Below are 22,876 nucleotides of genomic sequence, written 5' to 3'. Positions count from 1 at the left end.
GGCATGACTGCATAAAAGGCATTACAATAATCTGATCTGGAGTTGACCATAGTATGTATATTTGGGCAGAGCTTGCTTTTCCAGGAATGGATGCAGATGCTGAGCCAACCAAAGCTAGTTAAATGTGCTGTCACAGATTGAACTTGATTATAGAGGAGTAGCTGTAAATAACGGAGTCTTGTGGCACTTTAAAGACTAACATTTGTTGTGACACAAGCTTCTATCAGCCATTTTGTCAGATACATGAGTGAATACTGTGTCACAAAAGCTTATACTGGAATAAAATTTGTCAGTTTTTAAGGTGCCACTGAACTCTTATTTTGCTGAAACAGGCTAACATATCTACCTATCTGAAATATTCTTTCAGTTGACAAGTGGTGCCATAGTTACATCAGTGGCCAGCCTTTGGATTGTGCTGCCCAAAACAGTGCAATAAGAACAGTATAATACATACAATGGATAATGCAATAAAACTGGATTGCTAATTAAGTTCTTAAAGGCCTTAAAGGATTTCTCCCCTCATGTATTTTCAGCATCGTTTTAAAATGTTACAAGTGTTACTTATAGTTTGCCAGAATGGATACATGGATATTTGAACTTGAGCAGCACAGGGAGATGACTACACAAAGAGCATATTTAACAGAGCTAGAGTGAATATTTTCTGGTCTGACCCCATTCAACTAGTCATACAACTTCTCTCTAGCTGGTGTTAGGATTTTTAAGTAGTTGCATGGAGCCACTCCTTCACCACATTTAAGTAGTCATTATAATATCAAAATGCTTAAAGACGGGCTTTAGGTTTTCAGGAGAATTGTATATCATTAAAATGGTTCAAACACACAACAGTTCTAATACACAACCAATCACAGCTTGTCATTATGTGAATGACCTAGGGGAAAACACAGGTTCCTATTTTCCCTTCTCATCATGCACAGCTGTCTAAAAACTGTTGCAGCAAACCATATTTTATTGTTACATCCAAACTCAAATTATGGTTTGCTGTCGTCTCTACAAACCAGGATTAAACCAGAGTATGCATCTTGGGCATGATGACAGAGTATGATTTACTGTGAAAACAAGTGTTTAAATCACTGGAAGAAAAGGAGGGAGCTCTTGAGCCCCGGGGTCCTCCAAATGTAACTGCAAGGTATGGCTTATCATTCTGAATCATGGCGCCATTTATATGCCACTCTTCTCCCAATGGGTACCTAAAGTGGCTTAGAACATCCTCCAATTTATCCTCACAACAAGCCTATGATATAGGTTGGGCTGAAAGTGTGTGTCTGGTCCATGGTCACCCAGCAAGCTTCCATAGCAGAGTGGGGATTTGAACCTGAGTCCCCTAGAGCCTACTCTGACACTAACCACTGCACCTCATGACCTGTGACTATTAAAACTATTAAAATATTAAGGAGAAAAAAGGAGCAGGTCCCTGACACATCAGTACAAAACCAAAAAGAGAAGGACCAAAGAAAGACGAAACATACACTGCAAATGATGGCACAAAAACACAGACCACAATATTTATTTATTTCAAAATTTGTGAGCTGCCTTTCTACCCAATGACAGCCACCAAGATGGCTAATAGTTTAAATGAGATATAACGTATCATAAAAACAATTAGAACTAGGGTTACTAGGCCCCTCTTCACCATCGAAGGGAGGTTTTGGGGGCGGAGTCTGAGGAGGGTGGGGTTTGGGGAGGGATAGTTGCATGGGGAGGGATAGTTGCATAGAGTCCAATGGTCAAAGCAGCCATTTTCTCCAGGTGAACTGATCTCTATTGGCTGGAGATCAGTTGTAATAGCAGGAAATCTCCAGCTGGTTCCTGTAGGTTGGCAACCCTACTTTAACAACGGAAACTAGAGAAGGGACCTTCTGTATGGCATGTTGGTAACATATCAGTCCTTATTCCACTCCACAGCCATCTTAGCCGTAAATGAGCGAAGAGAATAATAGCTCAAATCACAGAACATACATTTACAAATAAGAAAGAGGTTCAAGAGCGGGAGGGGAAAGAGCCCAGCTCCAGGTCCTGAAAATCACCCACATCCCTTACAGTCCAATTGACTTGCTGTCCTCTCCACCAATCTTGGGGACGCGCATGCGCCCTAACTTCAGCTGGGGTAGGCAGAAGGTGGTCCCTGGGCATTGGCTGCCTAAGGCATCACAAAACCTGGAATCTACACTGACTCCATATATTACACATTTGGGGTGGTTAGCTCACTAGAAAATGCGAGTGTTCTTTGTACACGGATCTAATAATAGTTAGGAGGGATCCACACCCACTCTGAGTGGATTATTTGCTTTTGATTGGATCTTGTTTTCATCTGTGCTCTGCAAAGTAATGTTACACACCTTATCCTAGAATCCTGGGCTTATCTTTGTAATACACCCCACTCCTTGCTTTTCTGCTGTGTATTGCTTTGAGTGTAGATCTTTCTGCCAACCTAATGTTACACTTCATGCACCTGACAAAGTGGGCTCTGGTTTACAAGAGTTTATGCCACAATAGATGTCTTGGTCTATAAAGTGCAGACTCCGTAAAGTTAAACCTGTTTAATCTTCTAGAGCAGACTGACTCCTTGATGCTTGGTGATCAACCTACAGCACCTCAGTCTGGTATCAGTTGAGCTTCAGGCCATTACTGTCTCCAAATGTCTATTTAGAAAATCCACAGGCTCACTTGAATCAACTGGAAAGAAGCAGAGCTATATATAATTTCCATACTGATGGCTCTTGATTCCAAATCCCTGAACCTCCTAGCAGCTTCATGTAAATGTTAAATGGGTGGAGGGTGGGACTGGAAGTAGTTGGACCTGTGGAACAATGCCAAACACCAATTTCTGTTACTTGTCAGGAAGCAGAAACGAAACCATTCAAACAGAACCCGCTATACTCATCTCAGATAGTCAGCCTAGGATACATAGAATCACAGTGCATGGATTTCACCAAGATTACAGGCCAACACATAGCACTATTCCCTACATGTGTAACAACACAGCCGCATGTGTTTGTATTGGCATCACGTTTACACTTTTGAATTTAGTATTCTTCACTTCTGTAAAACAAATGAATGTAATGTTTGTGTGTACCATTCCCGCAGTTCCAACCTGATAGCCTGCAGTAAATATTTAATTTTTGTGATCTGTACACTTCCTGAGTTATGTAGCAAAAATTAAAAAAAACATACGTGCAACACTTCAGAAGTGACTGTGTTGTTTGCATACCGGGCTTACTTTTCTATACAAAACACCATGTATGAAAGATCCCTTTAACATAGTGTTGCCAGGTCCCTCTTTGGGGGGGGAGGTTTTTGGGGTGGAGCCTGAGGGCAGGGTTTGGGGAGGGGAGGGACCTCTGTGCCATAGAGTCCAATGGCCAAAGAGGCCATTTTCTCCAGTTGAACTGATCTCTATTAGCTGGAGATCAGTTGTAACAGCAGATCTCCAGCTAGTCCCTGGAGGTTGACAATCCTACTTTAACAAAGGAAAATAGAGAAGGGACCTTCTATACGGCATGTTGGTAACGTTATCAGTCCTTATCCCACTCCACGGCCATGTAGGGTTGCCAACCTCCAGGTACTAACTGGAGATCTCCAGATATTACACCTGATCTCCAGCCGATAAGAGATCAGTTCACCTAGAGAAAATGGCCGCTTTGGCAACAGGACTCTATGGCATGGGTGTCTCTCCCCCCCCCTCCCTCCGCCTCAAAAATCTCCAGGTATTTCCCAACCCGGAGCCGGCAACCCTACGGCCACCTGAGCCGTAAATGAGTCACAGAGCGTACATTTACAAATAAGAAAGCGGTTGAGGAGCGGGAGGGGCCACGAGCCCCGCTCCACGTCTTGAACACCACCCGCATCCCTGACGGCCCAATCGCCTCGCCGTCCCCGCCCCCGATCTCGGGACGCGCATGCGCCCTAACGTCGGCTAAGGGCGGTTAAAGGGTGCTCTCCTTTGTCGCTCCGTGCGGCGCTGCTTCCGGTCGCGCCTCTTCCCCTCGCTCTCGGCGGGTTCGGACCGGTCGTTGGCGATGGTGCGGTTCCTGCATATCCAGAACCGGCAACGAGCCCCGCTCACTATTTGCGGAGACTGTCCTGCTGTGCAGGTGGGTTAGGAAGACCTCAGAAGGTGCTGGAGGGGAAAAAAGAAAGGCGAGGTGGGAAGGGACGGAGGAGACAATGGGAGTCAGGAGGCGTAGGGGAAGCGGAGGGGCTGCGCGGAGGAATGATGATGGGGCAGTCAGGCCTGGAGGTGTAAATTCTGCCTGCTTGAATCGATGGCGGGGGGGGGGGGAAGCGACTTCTTGCGGATTGGGACGGGGGATTTTAGGAGACGCCTTGCCGCCCTCGTTCCCCTATGTTGCTGCCAGCTGGTAGTGCTTTAGCGAAAATGAAAATACAATAGGAGTCTAGCAACACCTGAAAGACTAGTAAAGCTTATTCCGGTGTCACCTTTCGTGAGTCAGTGTGTGTGTAAAGTGCCGTCAAGTCGCAGCCGATTTATGGTGACCCCTTTTTTGGGGGGGGGGTTTCATGGCAAGAGACTAACAGAGGTGGTTTGCCAGTGCCTTCCTCTGCACAGCAACCCTGGTATTCCTTGGTGGTCTCCCATCCAAATACTAACCAGGGCTGACCCTGCTTAGCTTCTGAGATCTGACGAGATTAGGCTAGCCTGGGCAATCCAGGTCAGAGTATCACTTAATTCGAAACATGATCGTGCACGTACGTTAGGTCGATGTGTCTGTATTCACAACGGAAAGGGGGGGGGAAGAGGAGTTGCGAAGAGAGGCTGATTCAAAGCAAGATCCAATCAGTTGAGTGGGTAAAGTCTTCCTCCGTTGTTAGATAGGCAAAAGTAGGATTAATCTTTGTGCAAGATAATTAGATCCAATCGGAAATGTAGGACGCTGTGTTAAGTCTATAGGAATCGAACAAAAGTAAAGAACAGAAGCACCTTATAAAAACAAATTTTTCCTGGGTCAAATATCTGATAAAATGAGCTTTGACTCACAAAAATGTATACCTGGAACAGTTTGTTGGTCTTCAAAGTACTACTGGACTTGAATTTTGTTGAGATACAATAGAAAGTTATAGAGGCATGGCTAAAGTGATTGGGATTTGCAAGATATTGTGAACCTATGGTGAGTGAGGGAATGCCAGGTCCCTGTTCAAATTTGGGGGAATGGGTGGCTAAATAGTTTAGAGTTACTGTGTTTTAAGGGATCAGAAGAGAGAGTGGGTTTTGGTAGTATGGATGAATAGAGGCTTCTGGAGGGGCAGTTGGGAATGGAATGGTATTGCTGGAGGGAGGAGAATTTGTGCCAGGGACAGTTCTGAACTAGTTGCTAAGGTTCCTTTGTAGAGAAGATGAACTTCAGAGTGAATTGCCTATGTCTTCAAAGGGCTGATTTTCTTAGGTGTAAAGTAGCATTAGCACCCTGAGTAGCCCAGATTAGTTTATCAGAGCTTGGAAGCTAAGCAGGGTTGGCCATGGTAAGTATTTGAATAGGAGACCACCAAGGAAAAGGAGGGTTTCTATACAGAAAGCAATGGCAAACCACTTCTGATCATCCCTTACCTTGAAAACTCCATGAGGAGTTGCCATAAATTGATGGCGGTGGAACTTTGTTATTAAAATAGCTTTAGCCTAGTTCCTGTTCTCCTCCATACAGGTGAGGAGAGCTTTGATGTAGAGCGTAATCCTATTTTGGGAAGGTGTGACCAGGCAGCTTTGGGGGAACTAAATGTGATAGTGTGTTTCCTAAAGTGAGAATAATCACATTATAATCTGGGAAATTAACGTTTGAGAAAATTTCTAATCGGCTCTGTGGTGTTTGTTCTTCAGTTAATTATGGGCATTAAGTGTAAGCATTTCCTTTTATGATCATTAACCTGAAATAACTTGTAAAGCAGTTTAATAACCCTAGTTACTCCTCTCTGCTGCTTATTTTCCTGCTGATGTGTTCTTATCTCTCTGTGGCTGCAGGCTGAAGCATCTCCATATTCTCTAGTTGATATCTGCTTGGATGCCTTAGTTGCTGATTTAGAAAAATTTTGTGTAGAGAGGCCAGACGGGTCATTATGCTTGAAAGAGTCAGAAAGCCTTCCTCAAGAAGTGGCTGATCGATTACTGCAGACGATGGCATATCGGGGTAAGACTTCTTTCTGGGCTAGCAATAACAGAGTATTAGGTTACTGATCTTGGAATAAAAAATGAGAGAATCTTATTTTGTGTATATATCCCGCTTCTATGATCTGAATATCCGAGGAAGACTACCTTGCTTCATACTTGATATATCCGTTTCTATATCGTATTGGCCTGAAAGCGTAATGAAGGCTTTCCAAGGGCAAGGAACTGGATAAAGACTAACATCATGGTTTAGGCAACAGATTTGTCTCACCAGCATGTTTTTCATCAGTGCTGATTTCCAGGGTGACACTGCCAGTGATGAATCCTTAATATGCTGCTTACCATTTTGGTGCACAATACATAGCCTTCATTATTCTTTAGATCAGCGGTGTCAAACATAAGGCCCAGGGGCCAGATTTGGCCCCTTGAAAGCTCTTATGCAGTCCGCAAGGCAGCCACCCCCACCCCCATGCTTGATCTGGGCTGGCAAGGCATGGCCCGGCACGACCAAGTGACATGTCATATCTGGCCTTTGTAACAATTGAGTTTGACGCCCCTGGTTTAGATGCTTCCCATTGAAGCGGGTCAGTGCGTTTCAGATGACTATACTCTTAGAATCGACCACTTCCTGAGAAGTGGTATGTTATTTTATTCAGTTAGTCACCCACTAAGCAGGACTCAACTACTTTACTCACATAAAAATGAGTCTTTTTATTGAATTGCTTCAATGTAATTTAATGTATATATGTGTATATGCAAGTATTACAAAGTCTTAAAATTCAGGAACAATGTGTACTATAAAGCAAGCAAGTTCTACATACTATTCAGTTTTAAAATCCAATACTTATAATATAACAGTTAAAAGTCTAATTTAGTTCAAAAATTCTGATTCACAATATCTAGAATAATATATTTAAATCCATGCATACCCAATAGCCAATGTTCTGAGACCCTCTGAGAGAGGTCTGAGATTCTAGCCCTTCTGTGCCTTTATTTATACTAGTCAAAAAGGACAAGAGTCCAGTAGCACCTTAAAGACTAACAAAAATATTTTCTGGTAGGGTATGAGCTTTCGTGAGCCACAGCTTATAAGTTTATTTATACTGTTTAAGTTACCTTCAGTGGGCTTGAACCTTGAGCTCGAGCAGGATACAGTTGTACTGCACATGCTCTGTGGCTTCCCTTTACACTACCATATAAGAACTTCCCCTTCCACCAGGCTATTTTGCTAAACTTTAAACAGTTTTGAGTCATGTTATCTCTCTATATTTTTAATTTTACCATCATTCTCATCTGGATAATACAAATAAAATGAACCTATTTATAAGTTTCTACCATCATTTTATCATATTAAAGCCCAATATAATGTTACAGTACATTAGTCAGCAAAATACAAGGTTGTAGGGCAGACGTTTGTGAGGGTGATGTCTTTTTAGTACAGGAATACAAGTAGTATTCCTGCATGACACTTCAAGGATAGAATGCTAACAGTATTCTAGGTCCTTCAAGGATAAAGGACAAGCATTGAGCTCGGAGACATTTAAGTCTTTCAAGGATAAGGTTAAAGCATTGTTCTGGCTTGTCACATTTGTCCTTGGCCAAGAATGCTCAGGCTTGTATCTTTTTAAATGGGCTTTTAGGAGCTGTTAGGGTTTTACATTGAACAATTCTGCACATGTACAACATTAATACAGTAGTATATATGCCCTAATATGTCGAAGCCTGTAACACCATTTGTATAATCGCTAATACGTCTTGCACACACAAAACCGTTTACCAGTATTATTGGGTAAGGGTATATTTCCCCTCAAGAGTCTTGTTTTCTTTTCCTGACAGAACTGTTGAATGATGGGACGGTGGGCATTTTCCGAGGCAACCAAATGCGTTTGAAGCAAGCTTGCATCCGCAAAGCAAAGATCTCAGCCCAGGCCTTCCAGCAGGCATTCTGCCATCACAAACTAATAGAACTTGATGCTGCAGGGATGAATGAAGCTGTTACTGTTTCAGACGTTGTGAGCGGGCTGGGCAGCAGTGTATGGATCCAGAGCAACCTTCAGTGCCTTGTCTTGGACTCATTAACTCTTTCCCCTACAAATCCTTATGAAAGGTGCTTTAGCCAGCTCTCTGGTCTTCGTTCTTTGAGCATTACCAATGTGGCCTTCCGTGATGAAGATTTAGCAGAGGTTGCTTCCCTGCCAAGATTAGAAAGCTTGGATATATCCAGCACTTCTGTCACAGACATTACTTCGCTCGTTGCCTGCAAGAATCGGCTTAAATCTCTCACTATGCATGGTTTGAAATGTTTAAGTATGCCTACACCAAAGTTCTTGGATGTCATGAGAGAGCTAAAGTATCTGAATCATCTTGATATCTCAGATGAACAGCATTCCAGATCGGATATACCCGTTCGTCTGTTAGGGGAGAAAGACATCCTGCCGGACCTTGTATCTTTGGACATTTCTGGGAGTAAATACATTACTGATGAAGCTGTAGAGGCATTTGTCAGACAGCGAACTACGATGCGGTTTGTGGGGTTGCTGGGTACTGAAGCAGGATATACAGAGTTCCTCTCAGGAGAAGGAACCTTGAAGGTTTGAATTTTTAAATATTCCTTGAGTTAAGATTGCAAATGAAAATATACGTTGGGTTCGATTGGAAACACACTTCTAACCTTGGGTTCCGTGCAGACTTCTTGTTAACCTTGAACTGAAACTGTCTAGATTTCTTAGTCTTCAAAACAGATATGGTACTAAAGTATGAGTTAAAAATAAGTAATAAAAAAACAGGATGAGTTTGTGTACATACACAAAATAAATACTGGATGTCAACTACTTTTTCAAAGCCATGCAACCTGCTGAGCAGAAAATTGTCGTGTGTCCCCCCGGTCAGAAAATGGAATTGCTTTCCAAGTAGCCCCCCATTAATTTTTTTTCTTCCAGCTGTGTGTGATGAACTGAACAAATTCAAAGTTGTCTACCCAGTCAGAAAAAACTATTTCATTTCTTCTCTTAGCAAGAGCAAACAGTCCCATGCAGCACTCTGAGGATTGTTTCTCAAGGAAGGCTGTTGCAAGCAAGAACAGCACCTCTATAACTCGCACTATCTTTGTGCACTATAGTGGGTGGAATGCTCTTAGAGGGTAACCCTGAATCGGCATAGGATTCCACGCCAACATAAATGCCCACTTATCCCAGGATATAAGGCTGTCACAGGGGGTATGCACACCGGCAAGCCATGCCGCTGTGCGGGGCTCCGCCACCGGCGCAACCACGCCAGGAGCAAAATCCCGGGAGTGGGAGCCTGTGCCAGCATCCTAACCCATTTTGCCCCAGGAACGCCCCCTCAAGTTGCAGCGTTGCTACACCACCCTTTTTGGTGGCGTAGCCTCGCTGTTTTCTATGGAGGTATTTTCCCCGTTTTACATTTTTAATTGTTCTTTTTTCTCCGCGGCGGCATGAGGCGCCACAGCTGAGCTGCTCCTGGCCACAATGGATCCAATTCCCCCCAGGAATGGGCTGCCCGTCAATGAGCACACCAAGTGGAAAAAATGAGCTCTTGAGAGAATGAGCTGTAGAATGAGCTCTTGAGAGAAGTAGCATGGTGTAGAGGAACATTCAACGGTCAGTTTTTGCCTAAGGCTTCTGATTGGGCCCAGGCTAGTACGTAGCTCTGTCTGGCCATTTGAAGTGAGCCAGCACGACAGCTCAGTAGCATCCATGTTCTTATCCTTTTGAAGTATCCTACTGCTTCGGGGGAGTGGGAAGGCTTCTGAGGCCTGCAGCCCCACCTTCTCTAGTTGAGAATGATCTTTGTAATGCATGCAAGTTTAGGTTTGGATAGCTGCACCTCATGTACTATGGTACTTAACAGACAATTTTTGGTGAGGGGATAATGTGACTGAATGTACTGGGAAGAAAATGAATTCTGAGCCCAGTAAAGTGAACATAACAGATTACTTCATTTGTTATCAGGTATCAGGAGGAGAAAATGAAAACCAGATTTCAGAAGCTTTGAAGCGCTACAGTGACAGGGCTTGCTTTGTGAAAGAAGCCTTTTTTCACCTTTTTACTCAGACATGCTTTATGAGAATTACAAAGCCTGAAATCCTAAAGGTAAAAAGTATTAGTTCAAAATAAACAGTTGCTGGGGAAGTACAGAGTTCTGCTTAGGCTTGAAAGATATAATTTATTTGGATTTTTGGAACCTAGTATGTGACTGTATTTTTCCTGCAAATCTAATTTGCTTATTATTTGTACTCAGAAGCCCTAAACAGCCACTTATTCTGGTGTGCTTGATCTCTGAATTGCATTTTTCTTCCTCTTTAAACTTGTCTTTCCTCTATTTCCCACTGCAGCTTGTGATTATTGGAATGAGTAAACACCCTCTGGACTTGGCAGTACAGTTGACTGCTAGTGCGTGTGCTCTGAACTTAACTAGACAGGGCCTAGCAGCAGGCATGCCTGTCCGCCTGCTCTCCAGCGTCATCCAGCTGCTTCTGAAGGCCATGGAAACCTTTCCTGAACAGCAGCAGGTAAGGGTGTGCAGCAGAGCTTAGTTACCATTCATCTCTAGCAGTAAAGGAGCACACCCCAAAATTCTTTACCATAATGAAAACTTACTGGTGAGAACTTTGTTGAGCAAATTAGGCCACATGGTGACTTGAATACAGAAAGCTTGTATGGATTTCCCCTATTTCTCATAGATTTCAAAAATGACATCTGTAGTCCTGATTCAGTTGTGTAGTGTAGATTTGTTCCCAAGACTCTTTGCAGTCTTGGCTTTTATGAGTCTTCTGTTTCTTAAACATGTACATTGGGTGGGGTAACAGGTTTGCACTTTTCCTGTTGTACGTACAGTGCAGTTTGTGACATTTGCTAGGTTCTCATGGAGGAATTCTGCAGGAAGAAGGGATATTCCTCTGCCAAGTTCTACTTCCTCAATTCACTCCCTCATGCTGCAGCTCCCAAATGCTGTTTCTTGGGGACAGGGGACCATCAGATCTCCTGTGGTAGTGGGTGAAGCTGGTGAAAATTGCCTCCTTATGTTCCTGGAAATCCTCCATTGAATAAACCCATTGATAGTATCTGCATATGCCCAGTTTATACAAACATCTCTTAACGTACTGGACTGTATATATCAAGAGGCACTTGCTGCCCCACTACATTCTCAAGATTTCAGCTGGGATGAGTATGTAGAGTAGTCCAGATCTAAAATCTAATTGCCCCTAAAATCCAGGCAACCATTTGTGCATGCAGAATATGTAGGACTTTAAAAAAAAAATCCAGGAAAATGGGATGGGCATTGACACTGCTCACCTACAGTATAATCTAACATTGACACTGCTCACCTACAGTATAATCTAACAAACTGAGAAGTAACTGTGCCACTGTAGCTGAGAAGTAGTATGTCACTGAAAAGAAATAACATTTGTAACTCAAACCTGACAAACTATAAGTACAGTTTGCGCGTTGATGATTTATGGAAGCTGCTGCATAGAGTGAGCTTACTGAATGTGATCTCCCTGGACTGTTTGCTCTGATAACTTTCTGAGATTTCAGACAGAAACCTTTATAAGCCCTGCTTCCTCATATCCTTTGGTCAGACTTGCTGAAGGTTCAGCCATGGGTTTCTGCATTTGGTTTGGTTGCTCCCATAATAGACATGTATAGGACAATGTCATACACTTGGAGAGGCTTTGAACCTTCCTAGGTTTTCTGCCAGCAAGGAGGGGAGATTTTCACTGATTTCACTCACTCACTCTCTCACACACACACAATCCTGCTTCGCCCCCAGAACTCAGTAGATGCCGGAGAATGATGTGAGAAGGAAGTATGTCTGCAGGGGGGGGGGATGGTGAAAATCACCCCTATTCTCCAGCAGAAAACTTAAGTAAGATTCAAGCTATTGAGTGCAAAGGCAAAGTAACTGGGTAAAGGAGGAATACAGCTTGATTCTTCTTGTTTATTAGACTAATTACTTCCCATTGCCAGGTACAGCGTCTTTAGAAGTGTGTGTTTCTGGATCACCTGTTTCATTAACATATGTAATTATTCCATCAATTATTATAGAGGTTTGTGACATTGTGCTTTCTTTCTCCCTGTAGCTGCAGAAGAATTGCCTTCTTTCTTTATCTAGTGTCAGGATCCTGCAAGATGTTCCATTTAACAGGCAAGTTAAATGTACAGTCACATGAGGCAACTGGAGTACCAGGGTGACCTGGTCAATGGGATTTTTTATTTGTCCACCAGGTATTTCCCCAGTCTTGGGGATCTCTTGTTACGTATCTTAAGTTGCCTTTTCCTGAGCCCACTTTTGCAGAATCATGGGTGAAGAGCCCTTTTCACCCTCTCCTTTCCAGCAGAAGGAGCAAGAGAAGCTTCAGTAGAGTTGTTGCCTCAGATGTTCACATTAAAACCTGATTTAAAGATGATGTCAGACAAGCTAAGCCCCCTTCTGCCAAGTTGTGTTTCTATGCACTGCATTGTCCTGTTTAAAGTTAGATAGTTTCAGTTGCACGCGCAGCATGCAAAGAGTCTGTGTGGCAGTGTGCCATGTCAGTGTGCTCCCACAGCAGATGAGAGCCTGTTTTAAGTATAGTAGTGCCTGTGTGAAAAGCTGCATATTTAAGTAGGGTTGCCAACCTCCAGGTACTAGCTGGAGATCTCCTGCTATTACAACTGATCTCCAGCTGATAGAGGTGCATTCACCTGGAGAAAATGGCAGCTTTGGCAATTGGACTCTATGGCGTTGACGTCCCTCCCCAAACCCCACCCTCCTCAGGCTCCGCCCCAAAATATCCAGTTTTTCCCCAACCTGGAGCTGGCAACCCTTTGGGTAAGAGATGTTCAGTTGCCTTGTGTCATGGTTTAAATCAGGCTCGGCAGACTAAGATGCAAGTGGGAGTCAGCAGCTAAAGTACAGAACTGTGAGGGAGTTCTGTTGCTGTTCCTTCTGAGGGAAAGTGAACCCTTCACATATGCCTGGGAGGAACTGGAGCTCAATGATCATTTTGTGTGCAGAAGGTCCTCGGTTCATTCCTGAAATGTCTAATTAGATATATCTTAGGTAGCATGACTGAGAGTGCTCTGCTTGAAACCTTGATGTGCCATTACTTTAAGTGGCAAATAGTACAGAGCCAGTAGAAGGCAGTGTTATATGCTGTGAGGTAAGTGTAAGAGGTGCGTAGCAAGAGGAGGGTTCTGGTGAAGCATCCACTGCTGTCATACTGATGAGAGGTGTAGAAATGTAAAATGTCCAGAAATTTTGAAGCCTGGGGTGGGGGTGGGGGGTGTCCCGTTTTTAAGGGGAAATGGAAATTTGGGGAAATTGAAATATATATAATACTTTCCTGTCAAACCTAAAATTATTTTACTGCCCAAAGTACATAAAACAAATTGTTTCAGCTTAGCATATAAAATGGTACTACTTGGCACATTTATTGAATTTTAAGGGATAAATATATTCATTTTCCTATAAGAAAAATCACAGTACTTGGCAAAGTTGCAAAACTGCTGCATTGTGTGCTACCGTAAGACAAATAACTTTAAATTTTTTCATCTGAGAGGTGGGGAAAAATAAAAGTTGAAGTTAAAAAAAAATCTGTATGAAACAAAGGAGTGTATTATTTGGGCAGCAGCTGTTTCAGAGTCACAATAGGTAGGACTGCCAGCCTGTTTGGATATTAAGCCAAATCATGCAACATTGAACACACTGAAATATTTAATGTTCCGTCAATAAATATAGTATATTAATTGTTGCAAAAATTTACATTGAAATAAAAGCTTTAAAACTATGTTATCTTTACAGTGTAAAAAGCTTACTTTTCAGTGTTCCCCAAAATTATCCAGTTGTTCATGTCTTCAGCCTTTTTCACACTGTACATTTTGAGTATGAAAAACATTTCTTTAAGAACAAGCATTTTGCTCATTCTAAAACAGTAAATATTTCATAGGAACTTTTTTCAGTGCTTCCCTATTTTTTTCCACTGGAAAAACTGTGGAAAAGTCCTTGGAGAAAAAAACATGTTTTTTTTTTTTTTAAAGGGCCTTCACATTTTTAGAGAGATATGTTGAGGTTAAAGATCTCTTTGACTGTGTTTTGGTTGAGGACTCAAGTCTGTTCTTGTCCATAGCTCCAACCTTCCGTAGCCAGCTTGGTTATTTTTTGGGGTTTCAGCATAGCAGGAAATTAGTGTTTTTGCTTTTAGGCAACAACCTGCTCTCACAGCTGAAATTGCCCTGCAAGTAGTAGAGTTCACACTTGCTTGCAGTGTTGCATTATTGTTAACTGCTCAAGGGTTGCAAAGAATATACTCTGAAAATACTTTCAAATTGCAGGTTTGCAGCTGCCAAATTTGTTGTTCAGTGGCTGTGTAACCAGGAAAATCAACATATACAAAGAATTGCTGTTAATATTATCTCTATCCTAGCACTAAAGGTATGTTATCTTTATTTGATTTCTGCTTTTTTGGAGCGCTTTCAGCTAATAACCTAAAAATATTTGATTTATCAGCTTTCAGATGAACAGGCAGCACAACTTACTGCAGAGTTCTACATAGTTGTTGGGGTGAGTTGTTTGTCATAAATCTGTTAAATGAGCAGTGGAGTAAGAAGTATGGTGCGTGTACTTTCTATCATATATATATATATATATACATACACACATACACACACACACATATATATATACACATACATATATATATATATATATATATATATATATATATATATATATATATATATATATATATATATATATAAATAAATAAATAAATAAATAAAATTCTGATATTGGCCTCAGTGCGGATCAAAAAATCCACACAATGGAGCCAGATATGGAAAAGGGAGCTGTTTCTATAACCTGGGGAAATCTCCATCTTTTTAGAAAATTACATTTTTTAAATGTAATTAAAAAACTGGGCAGTTTAGCCCTCCCTCCCTCAATAAAACCCCCAGAAGTGATATGTGCCCCTATGCCCACATTACAGCTTAAAAAAATGCTGAGCAAGACCAGCCTAGCAACCTTGTGCAACTAGGCCTTTAAAAAAGTACAGAGCAGCTGAGAGAGAAGATGGTTGGGGAGAAGGAGTGAGAAAGTAGTGGTGATAGCAAAGTTAGGGTGGAAGGCAGCAGTCAGGTTGGGGGGAGGAGAAGATTATGGGAGGGTGGGGATGGGAGAGAGGAGGAAGCCGGAGCCACTGGGTGTGGGTGTGATTGCCTTTCCCTTGCAGGTCTAGCTCTTGTATATTGTGATACTAATGATACCCTCTTTTAAAATAGAAACTTCTTGAAATAGTTGAACAGAAAACCAATCAAAATGAACTGGACACAACTTTCTATTTTACTCTGAGTGCCCTTTGGAATCTCACAGATGAAGCTCCTACCACATGCAGGCACTTCATTGACAACAAAGGATTGGAGCTTTTCATGAGAGTTTTACAGGTAAACATAATAGCTTTTTATTGTTCATAATAGTTTATAATATATATCACATTATGTTGAATAGCTATGTTTATTTCTTTTGACAGGCATTTCCAGCTGACTCCTCTACTCAGCATAAAGTACTTGGTCTTCTGGTAAGATCAGAATGCTGCATGCTACATATGTATTTTAAAAAGTATGTGTTTGTTTTACAAGGTGTATGTATGTCATTGATAATTAGGGTAAAAGTGCCCTCCAAAAGGTGCTTTTGCTGCATTAGGTTCCTCCCTTGAGTTGTGTTATGCTCTAGACTTGATAAAACACCAAAATACATTCCTCTGATTCATACTGAAAATATACAATGTTTTTCAAGAGAACTCCTGTTCTCCTTTAGAAGAACTTTTGTATCTTTTCATAGTTGTATCTCTTCCCCTCATATTATATCACAGAACAATGTAGCAGAAGTGAGAGAACTACATCCCAAGTTGATGCAGAAGGACTTTGTGGATCACGTCAGTGAATTGTTGAACAGTGCCGAGATGGAAGTCTGTTACTTCTCAGCTGGGATTATTGCTAATTTGCTATCCAGAGGCGAGCAAGCTTGGACGTTAAGTCAAACACAGAGAAGACTTCTTATTGAGAAACTGGTAATGTGACCTAACTGCCATAATTCTTTTGATCATTCTCCACGTTTATTGAAAACTTGACCTTTCTCTCTGTTACAGCACTCAGCCCTCTTGAAGTGGCCAACACCAGAATGCAAGATGGTAGCGCTGCCAGCCTATAGGTACTCATTTTATTAAAATACTCTTCTGAAAATAACTGTGTACTTACTATAAGCAACTGATTAGGATGCATGCCTCAGTTGGCCCATTGTGTGGCACACTAGGTGCCTTTTTTCTGAGTAGTTAATGTGTTGAGGCAAGACATGAAGCCCTATGTAGACTTCAAATACCTGTCAACACCAATCCAGTAATATATGATCTAGATGTAATGTCTTCATTGGATAGTTGTAGTGAATCTACTGGATGACATCAATCATCAACGTAAATGAGATTGCCTCTGTGCCTAGGTCAGCGGCAGATATATTGTGCTGTGAATCTTTTAACCATGGTTAAGATGTCAGGAGCAGGTTGTGGTAGCAATGCTCCCCACCCCCAGTTGCAAATTCAGTTCTTCTTCTAACTCCTGGTTAATATAACTAACCTATAGTTCTCTCTTAGTCAGGGTTTGAAGGTATGTGGTAAAGAGAGAACCTGGTTAGCTTTAATCATAACTAACTTTGGAACTGATATACAGTTTAACCACAGTAAAGGGAATGGGTGGATAGGTTGTGGCGGTGGAGAGAAAGGGACATGATTTCTTAACTGATTACAGAATTCCTGGTGTGTGTGTGTATGTAGAATATTAGCCTTACCTATTTTTGTGAACGGGTTCATAATGTTTTGGGTTTGGCTCTTCATATTGCCTCTTCTATAACAGAATAAACTTTAATTTCTTTGCTGTGTTTTATTAATCCATTTATTTTCCCTGCTGGTGATATAAATGCACACCTCGAGAACTATATGTTCTCTATACCATTGATTTTAAAGAGTTTGTTACTTTACTTGTAAAATCTATGAGCAGTTGAAGGCCTGCAGGTGGAGGGCTCAGGTGCACACTGGATGCAACGCTATTGTGACTTATTGTAATTCATTTATACTCCACCTTTCTTCCCAGTGGGGACCCAAAGCAGTTTACGTCCTTCTCCTCTCTTCCCTTTTATCCTCACAGCAACCCTGTGAGGTAGGTTAGGCTGAGTGCATGACTGGCCCAAGGTCACCCAGCGAGCTTCTGAGGCACGAGTGGGGATTTGAACCTGGGGCTTCAAGTTACTAGTCCAACACTCTTTAACTACTATACCACGCTGCCCCCCATGTACAGATGGTCTGCATGGTGCTGCTGAATGGGGATGGTGCTGTTCATACCAGTACAGCACAACTCTCATTCAATAGCAGTCTTGCTTTCTAGCATAAATGCTTGAGACTTTTATTTGCATAGTTAGGCTTCATAGCTCATGATTAGAAGCTGTTTATGTACTGGTAAATGTGGTTATGTAGCATGCCTGTACAATTATGCTAAAACTATTAAAAGTGTTTCTCTAACTTATAGGTCCCTCAAGCCATTCTACCCATTACTTGATTGTTTTACATTACCTGGTGTACAGATCTGGGCAACATGGGCCATCCTGCACATTTGCTGCAAAACCCGTATGTATTTGTCTTTGGTTCTTAATAAGACTTTGATTTGCCAAGTCACCCTGAAAAGGACACTTGTTCAAACAGTGTGTAATGCATTTTTTTGGCTGAGGTCTCAGATGTAATTCCAAACCCTGGTTTGGTAAATGAAGTACATCCGTGGGTTGTGATGGCTGTTCGGTTCATGTATCGCTAACAATATATTGTCTAGGTTCACACACTTTCCATTTCCTTCCATATTTCTGTACTCTATTCCAGGCTTTTACCAATCATAACTTACCGAAGTGTTCAAACTGTGGCTAGTGCCTTGTCAGCAAACCTTGGTTTGGAGGTTAGCCCTAACCATAATTTGCCCACAATAAACTACACAGTTAACAAACCTAGAAAGTAGAGAAGGGAACTTGCAAAGTAAGAGGGAAGGGCGAGTCTTTCTGACTAAGCTGAGCCACAGCAATCTGTATCTGTAGCTTGATTTTTTACAATGATGTTGAAGTTCTTGACAACTTTTTCTTCCTCTCCCATGAACACCCTGTCTTATACTGAATCAGAACCTTGGTCCATCAAAGTCAATATTGCCTACTCAGACTGGCAGCAGCTCTCCAGGGTCTCACATCACCTACTTGCCTGGTCCCTTTAACTGGAGATGCCAGGGATTGAACCTGGGACCTTCTGCATACCAAGCAGATGCTCTTCAAACTGAACCCCTCCCCAATAATAGAAATTGGGGTAACTCAACCTGGGACCTCCTGCATGCCAAGCAGATGTTGTACAAACTGAGCCACAGCCCCTCCCCCATAATGCTAGAAATTGGGTTAACTCAATGAAGTAGATTAAAGGTAGACAAAAGGAAGCACTTAACGAGTAATTAAATCGTGGAATTCACCACTAATAGACATAGTGGTGGCCACAAGCATAGGTAGCTTTAAAAGGGAATTAGACAGGTTCATTCTACTAGCTATGGTGATTTTTTTAAAAAATCCACTTTCAGTGGTGATAAACCTCTGAATTCCAGTGCTAGGAGGCACCATTGTGAAGGGGGCCTTGGCCTCTATGCTTTTGAGGGCAATTGGTTGGGCACTGAATTAAACAGGATGCTGAGCTAGGTTGTCTGACCTGGTAGGGCTGCCCTTATATTCCTTCTGGTACCCTTCAGTTCTTTGGCAAAAAAGGACAGCAATCCTTAGCTCAGTTCTTCAGAAATAATTGGCTTTTGTATGTCTGCTTAAGTTTGTGTGTGTATTTCTTTGGTATCCAAGGACAGATCTTGAATGCAGTAAAATGAAGAGTTAATGGAAGCAGAAGCGGGCAAGCTTGTTCTAAATAGTTCTGTTGTAGTATTAAGTTTGTGCTGGATCTTTAATGACCAAGCTCTGTTTTTCTTCAGCTGCCAGATACTGTGCCATGTTAATAGAAGAGGATGGGCTACAGCATTTATATAATATCAAAGAAAATGACCAGAGTGATCCAGATGTCCAGTATTTAACAACTGAGATACTAACTTACATGGATAATCACATGATGTATTATGGGAAGCCTAAGCACCTGAAAGAGCTACAAGCCAAATCAAATGGATAACTAAAGGCAGCCGGAACTTTATCCTGTAACTCACAAGCTGTACTAGTGATTCTTTTACCTTCCATGGGCATCAAGGTGGCCCTTCCTGTAAGGCTACTGCTGTCTACATTTCAGGATACTTGTATGGCATGCATGGCCAGGAGGCTTCTACAAGTAGTTATAATTCATAACTTGCCTTCTGCTGGGGAAATGACACACTGGTCCTTCAGGACCTCTCTACTTGCAAGGCATCCTAGAGAAAATTGCTTAATAGTTCACCATCAAAGTCTTAAACAGAGGCTGATGCTTGCAAGCCCCTTATTGTGTATGGTGACAAAGTTAAGAATCAAGGACACTGAAAATGGAGGCTTTAAAACCACTTGTTCCCCTTCCCACAATCTCTCTCCCTGTATGTCGACCCAGCAACTACAGCAGATGTTGTCTATGTCCTATCAACAATGGAGTCAATGTTGCTTTATTACTATGGCCCAAAAATTGGAATGGCTTAACTTCAGAGGTGCAGGGGAAAAACACCAGAGGGAAACGAGAGTGACCTGTTGAGAGTGAAAATCCCGGGAAAGCCAAAAACCTACTTGTTCATGGTATTTAAACCATTAGATTAGGCTACAGCAGGTCCTTCTGCCACTTGCAAAATTTTATGAGCTTCTTGCACATAGTTTTAAGAGGGGTGCATGTTCTAGAGGGAAGAGTCTGACCTAGTCAACTGAAGCTTATTGCCATAATCCATCACAGCCCTGTATAAACTGTATTACTACGGAAATGTACAGAAATTATTTTTATACTAGGGGAACGAAAATCTTTCCAAATGTGTTTGTATTCATATCTAAAATAAATGTCTAAATGTGGCATCTGTAGGTTGCAAGTTTGAACATTCAGTAAACTGGTCAGCATTAATGGAGAAATAATGGCTGTACAAAAGAAGGCACAGGAATTAGAGGGCCAAATTACCAATAGTGTATCACTTAATGTTCATTCCCTATAAAGCGGCAAAGGGGGATACGTAAAAGCGATGGGACATGGAAAGACTTGTACTGTTGTCCTTTGCCTGGTGATGGTCAGAGTAGAAGTCCCCACAGGAAGGGAAAAAAATAGGAAATTTTGGGTGGCAGAAGGATAACCTACCCCTGTGTTGTGCTTTAAATTGGCCCTTTTATGGTCACACTTTATAAAACCTCTGTACAACCGATACTGTAATAATGGGAAAATAATGCAAGTCTTTGCTGCTTTCTGTGCTATTGGGTAGTACCTTGTAGTTGTACATTTGCTTGATGTTAACAAACGTTAATCACCTCTGTTCAGAATAAATCATGCCACTAACAGATTTGGTTAATATGTAATTAGTGTAATGTGTGCAGTAGTTCTTTCGTTGTCGAACAGGTTTATTTTGTGATGCAGTTGCTCATGTACGAAAGACGTAAACAGAGGCGATGAACTGCACAAGCTGTGAATAGCCAATTTCCTGACAGTTCTTTTTGGAGCCCATTCTGGTTTCTGAGCCATAGTGTACTCTGTTCAACTGATCCACAAGTGAATTTGTACAATGCTTTTATAGGAGAGTTTGATTCCATAGCTAATTCTAGACAAAATTATAAAGTGCAAATCTTGATTGCCTTATTTGTGACTTTGGCTTTTGCAGAGTTCTCTGTGAAAATAAGAGGTGTCACTTGTGTTACATTGTCCGATAGTTATCCTGCAAGTGGGTTTGGGTGTGTCTGATAGAAACAGTGGTAGGTATTGGCCCTATTCCATTCAAATTGTTTCTGAACTTCAAGGCAGGTATGTTTCCTACCTCTGTTGCAAAACGTTCTTGCCTTTTGAAATCAACAAAATCTAATACAGGAAGGTTGCTTCAGTTATGAGTTTTGTTGGCAATTCTGCAGTCGTTATACATGTTTGAAGGGTCCCAGAAGCTCAGAAAATCCCATGGCTATCCCAAGTGTCTGCTTTCCATTACTCTTTCCATTTCCATTACATGCTGCCACTTTCCATTACTCCCAGGGGGTATCGCAGTTATCACTGGGTAGTAACTGCTGCCACCAAGAGTATCTCCTGCTGGACACATCTGTATATCTAGCACTCTGAACCTGCATCTATTTAAAGCTCTGCCCTGTTGCCACCTCTCCTGCTTGACACATACTAGCTAGTATGGGGATGATCTTTAGGGAAGATGAGCTCAACTACTGCTCCTCCCCTTTACCACACTTTGGAAGCAAGACCAAATAGGTCTGCTTGCAGAGAACAGGCTTTAGGCAGTCAAAATTTAAGGAAGTTTAATAAACAAAAATAAAAGTGTATATATGATCTGATCAAGCATCAGGCTGAGTAAGGATAAAAACACATGGTGAAAAAAAGCAATCGTTTTACCCTGTACTTTATACTTACCTTAAATGATGGTTAGGCTAGGGGATCTTGAGAGAACCAGATTGGTGTAGTGGTTAAGGTGTCGAGCTAGGACCTGGGAAACCCAGGCTCAATTCCCCACTTGTGCCATGGAAGTTTGCTGGGTGACCTTTGGGAAGTCACACTCAGCCCTGACCCTGGTTATTTGGATGGGAGACCTCCAAGGAAGACCAGGGTCGTGACATGGAGGCAGGCAATGGCAAACCGCCTCTGAATGTCTGTTGCCTTGAAAACCCCACCAGGGGTCACGTAAGTCAGCTGTGACTTGATGGCAAAAAGGGGGGGATCTTGAAGGAGCAGCATTTAGAAGTCCATCATTACCACAGCTCTCGGGGGTGGGGTTAAGATGGTATCCCTAGGTAAAGTCTTAGTCCTTCATGGTTTGTGTCCGTCCAAGAAAGATGATCAAGGAAAGGAGAGCTTCCTTCTCATGCCCTGACAATTTATAATCTTTTGGTAGACTGTCCTTGCTGAGGTCAGTCCTGATCTTCCTACCTCAAGAGGAAGGAATTACTGTCTAGCCTTTTGGCTTTTCAAGTCTCTGTCCCTTTATGTGTGAGATTCTAGCAAGATGTGAGATGGTAAACCTTTTGTTTTTCATCTCCATTTGCTTAAGCTTTGGAGTGCTTTGTCCTTGAGACAGAGGCTAACTCGACTTTTGTAGTTTTTCTTTTGCCAGTCTTTGACCAGCATTGCAGCCTCTGGGGCAAGGGTAGATAGAGTGTAGCCACAATTAATAGAATACTGAAGTATATAGTCTCGGGTCCAGGGCCTTTCCCCACATCTTTGTGTGATAGAAAAAAGCAAGAGTCCAGTAGGACCTTAAAGACTAACAAAATGTCTGGCAGCTTTCATGAGTCACAGCTCACTTCCTCAGATACCATCTTTAAAGCTTAACAGAAACAAGGCATTTGAAGAAGTGAGCTGTGGCTCACAAAAGCTCATTTTGTTAGACTTTAAGGTGCTACTGGACTCCTGCTCTTTTCTACTGCTGTTGACAGACTAACATGGCTACCCATCGTGATCTTTCTTTGTGTAATGTATTGCTCACTGTACAGTCAATTTTTAAAAAATCACTACCCCAGCAGACAATATTGGAAAGTGCC

The 22,876-nt window shown here is 42.0% G+C and overlaps 1 protein-coding gene across 1 annotated transcript; it reads left to right on the top strand.

The window, feature by feature from the left end:
• The first annotated feature begins 4,023 nt into the window (after window positions 1-4,023).
• Window positions 4,024-19,444, top strand: LOC130472742 (protein zyg-11 homolog B-like). Its single transcript, XM_056844159.1, has 14 exons — window positions 4,024-4,112; window positions 5,993-6,158; window positions 7,973-8,727; window positions 10,108-10,248; window positions 10,491-10,667; window positions 12,240-12,304; window positions 14,473-14,572; window positions 14,648-14,701; window positions 15,418-15,579; window positions 15,666-15,713; window positions 16,008-16,205; window positions 16,284-16,339; window positions 17,704-17,807; window positions 19,180-19,444. The coding sequence occupies exons 1-14, from the start codon at window positions 4,038-4,040 to the stop codon at window positions 19,368-19,370; spliced, it is 2,292 nt and encodes a 763-aa protein (XP_056700137.1). The 5' UTR covers window positions 4,024-4,037; the 3' UTR covers window positions 19,371-19,444.
• The last annotated feature ends 3,432 nt before the right edge of the window (window positions 19,445-22,876 follow it).

The sequence above is a fragment of the Euleptes europaea genome, chromosome 2 (genome assembly GCF_029931775.1).
Source record: "Euleptes europaea isolate rEulEur1 chromosome 2, rEulEur1.hap1, whole genome shotgun sequence".
Lineage (NCBI taxonomy): Eukaryota > Metazoa > Chordata > Lepidosauria > Squamata > Sphaerodactylidae > Euleptes > Euleptes europaea.
The sequence above is the reverse complement of the archived record's forward strand: the minus strand, read 5'-3'. Positions and strand labels throughout refer to the sequence as shown.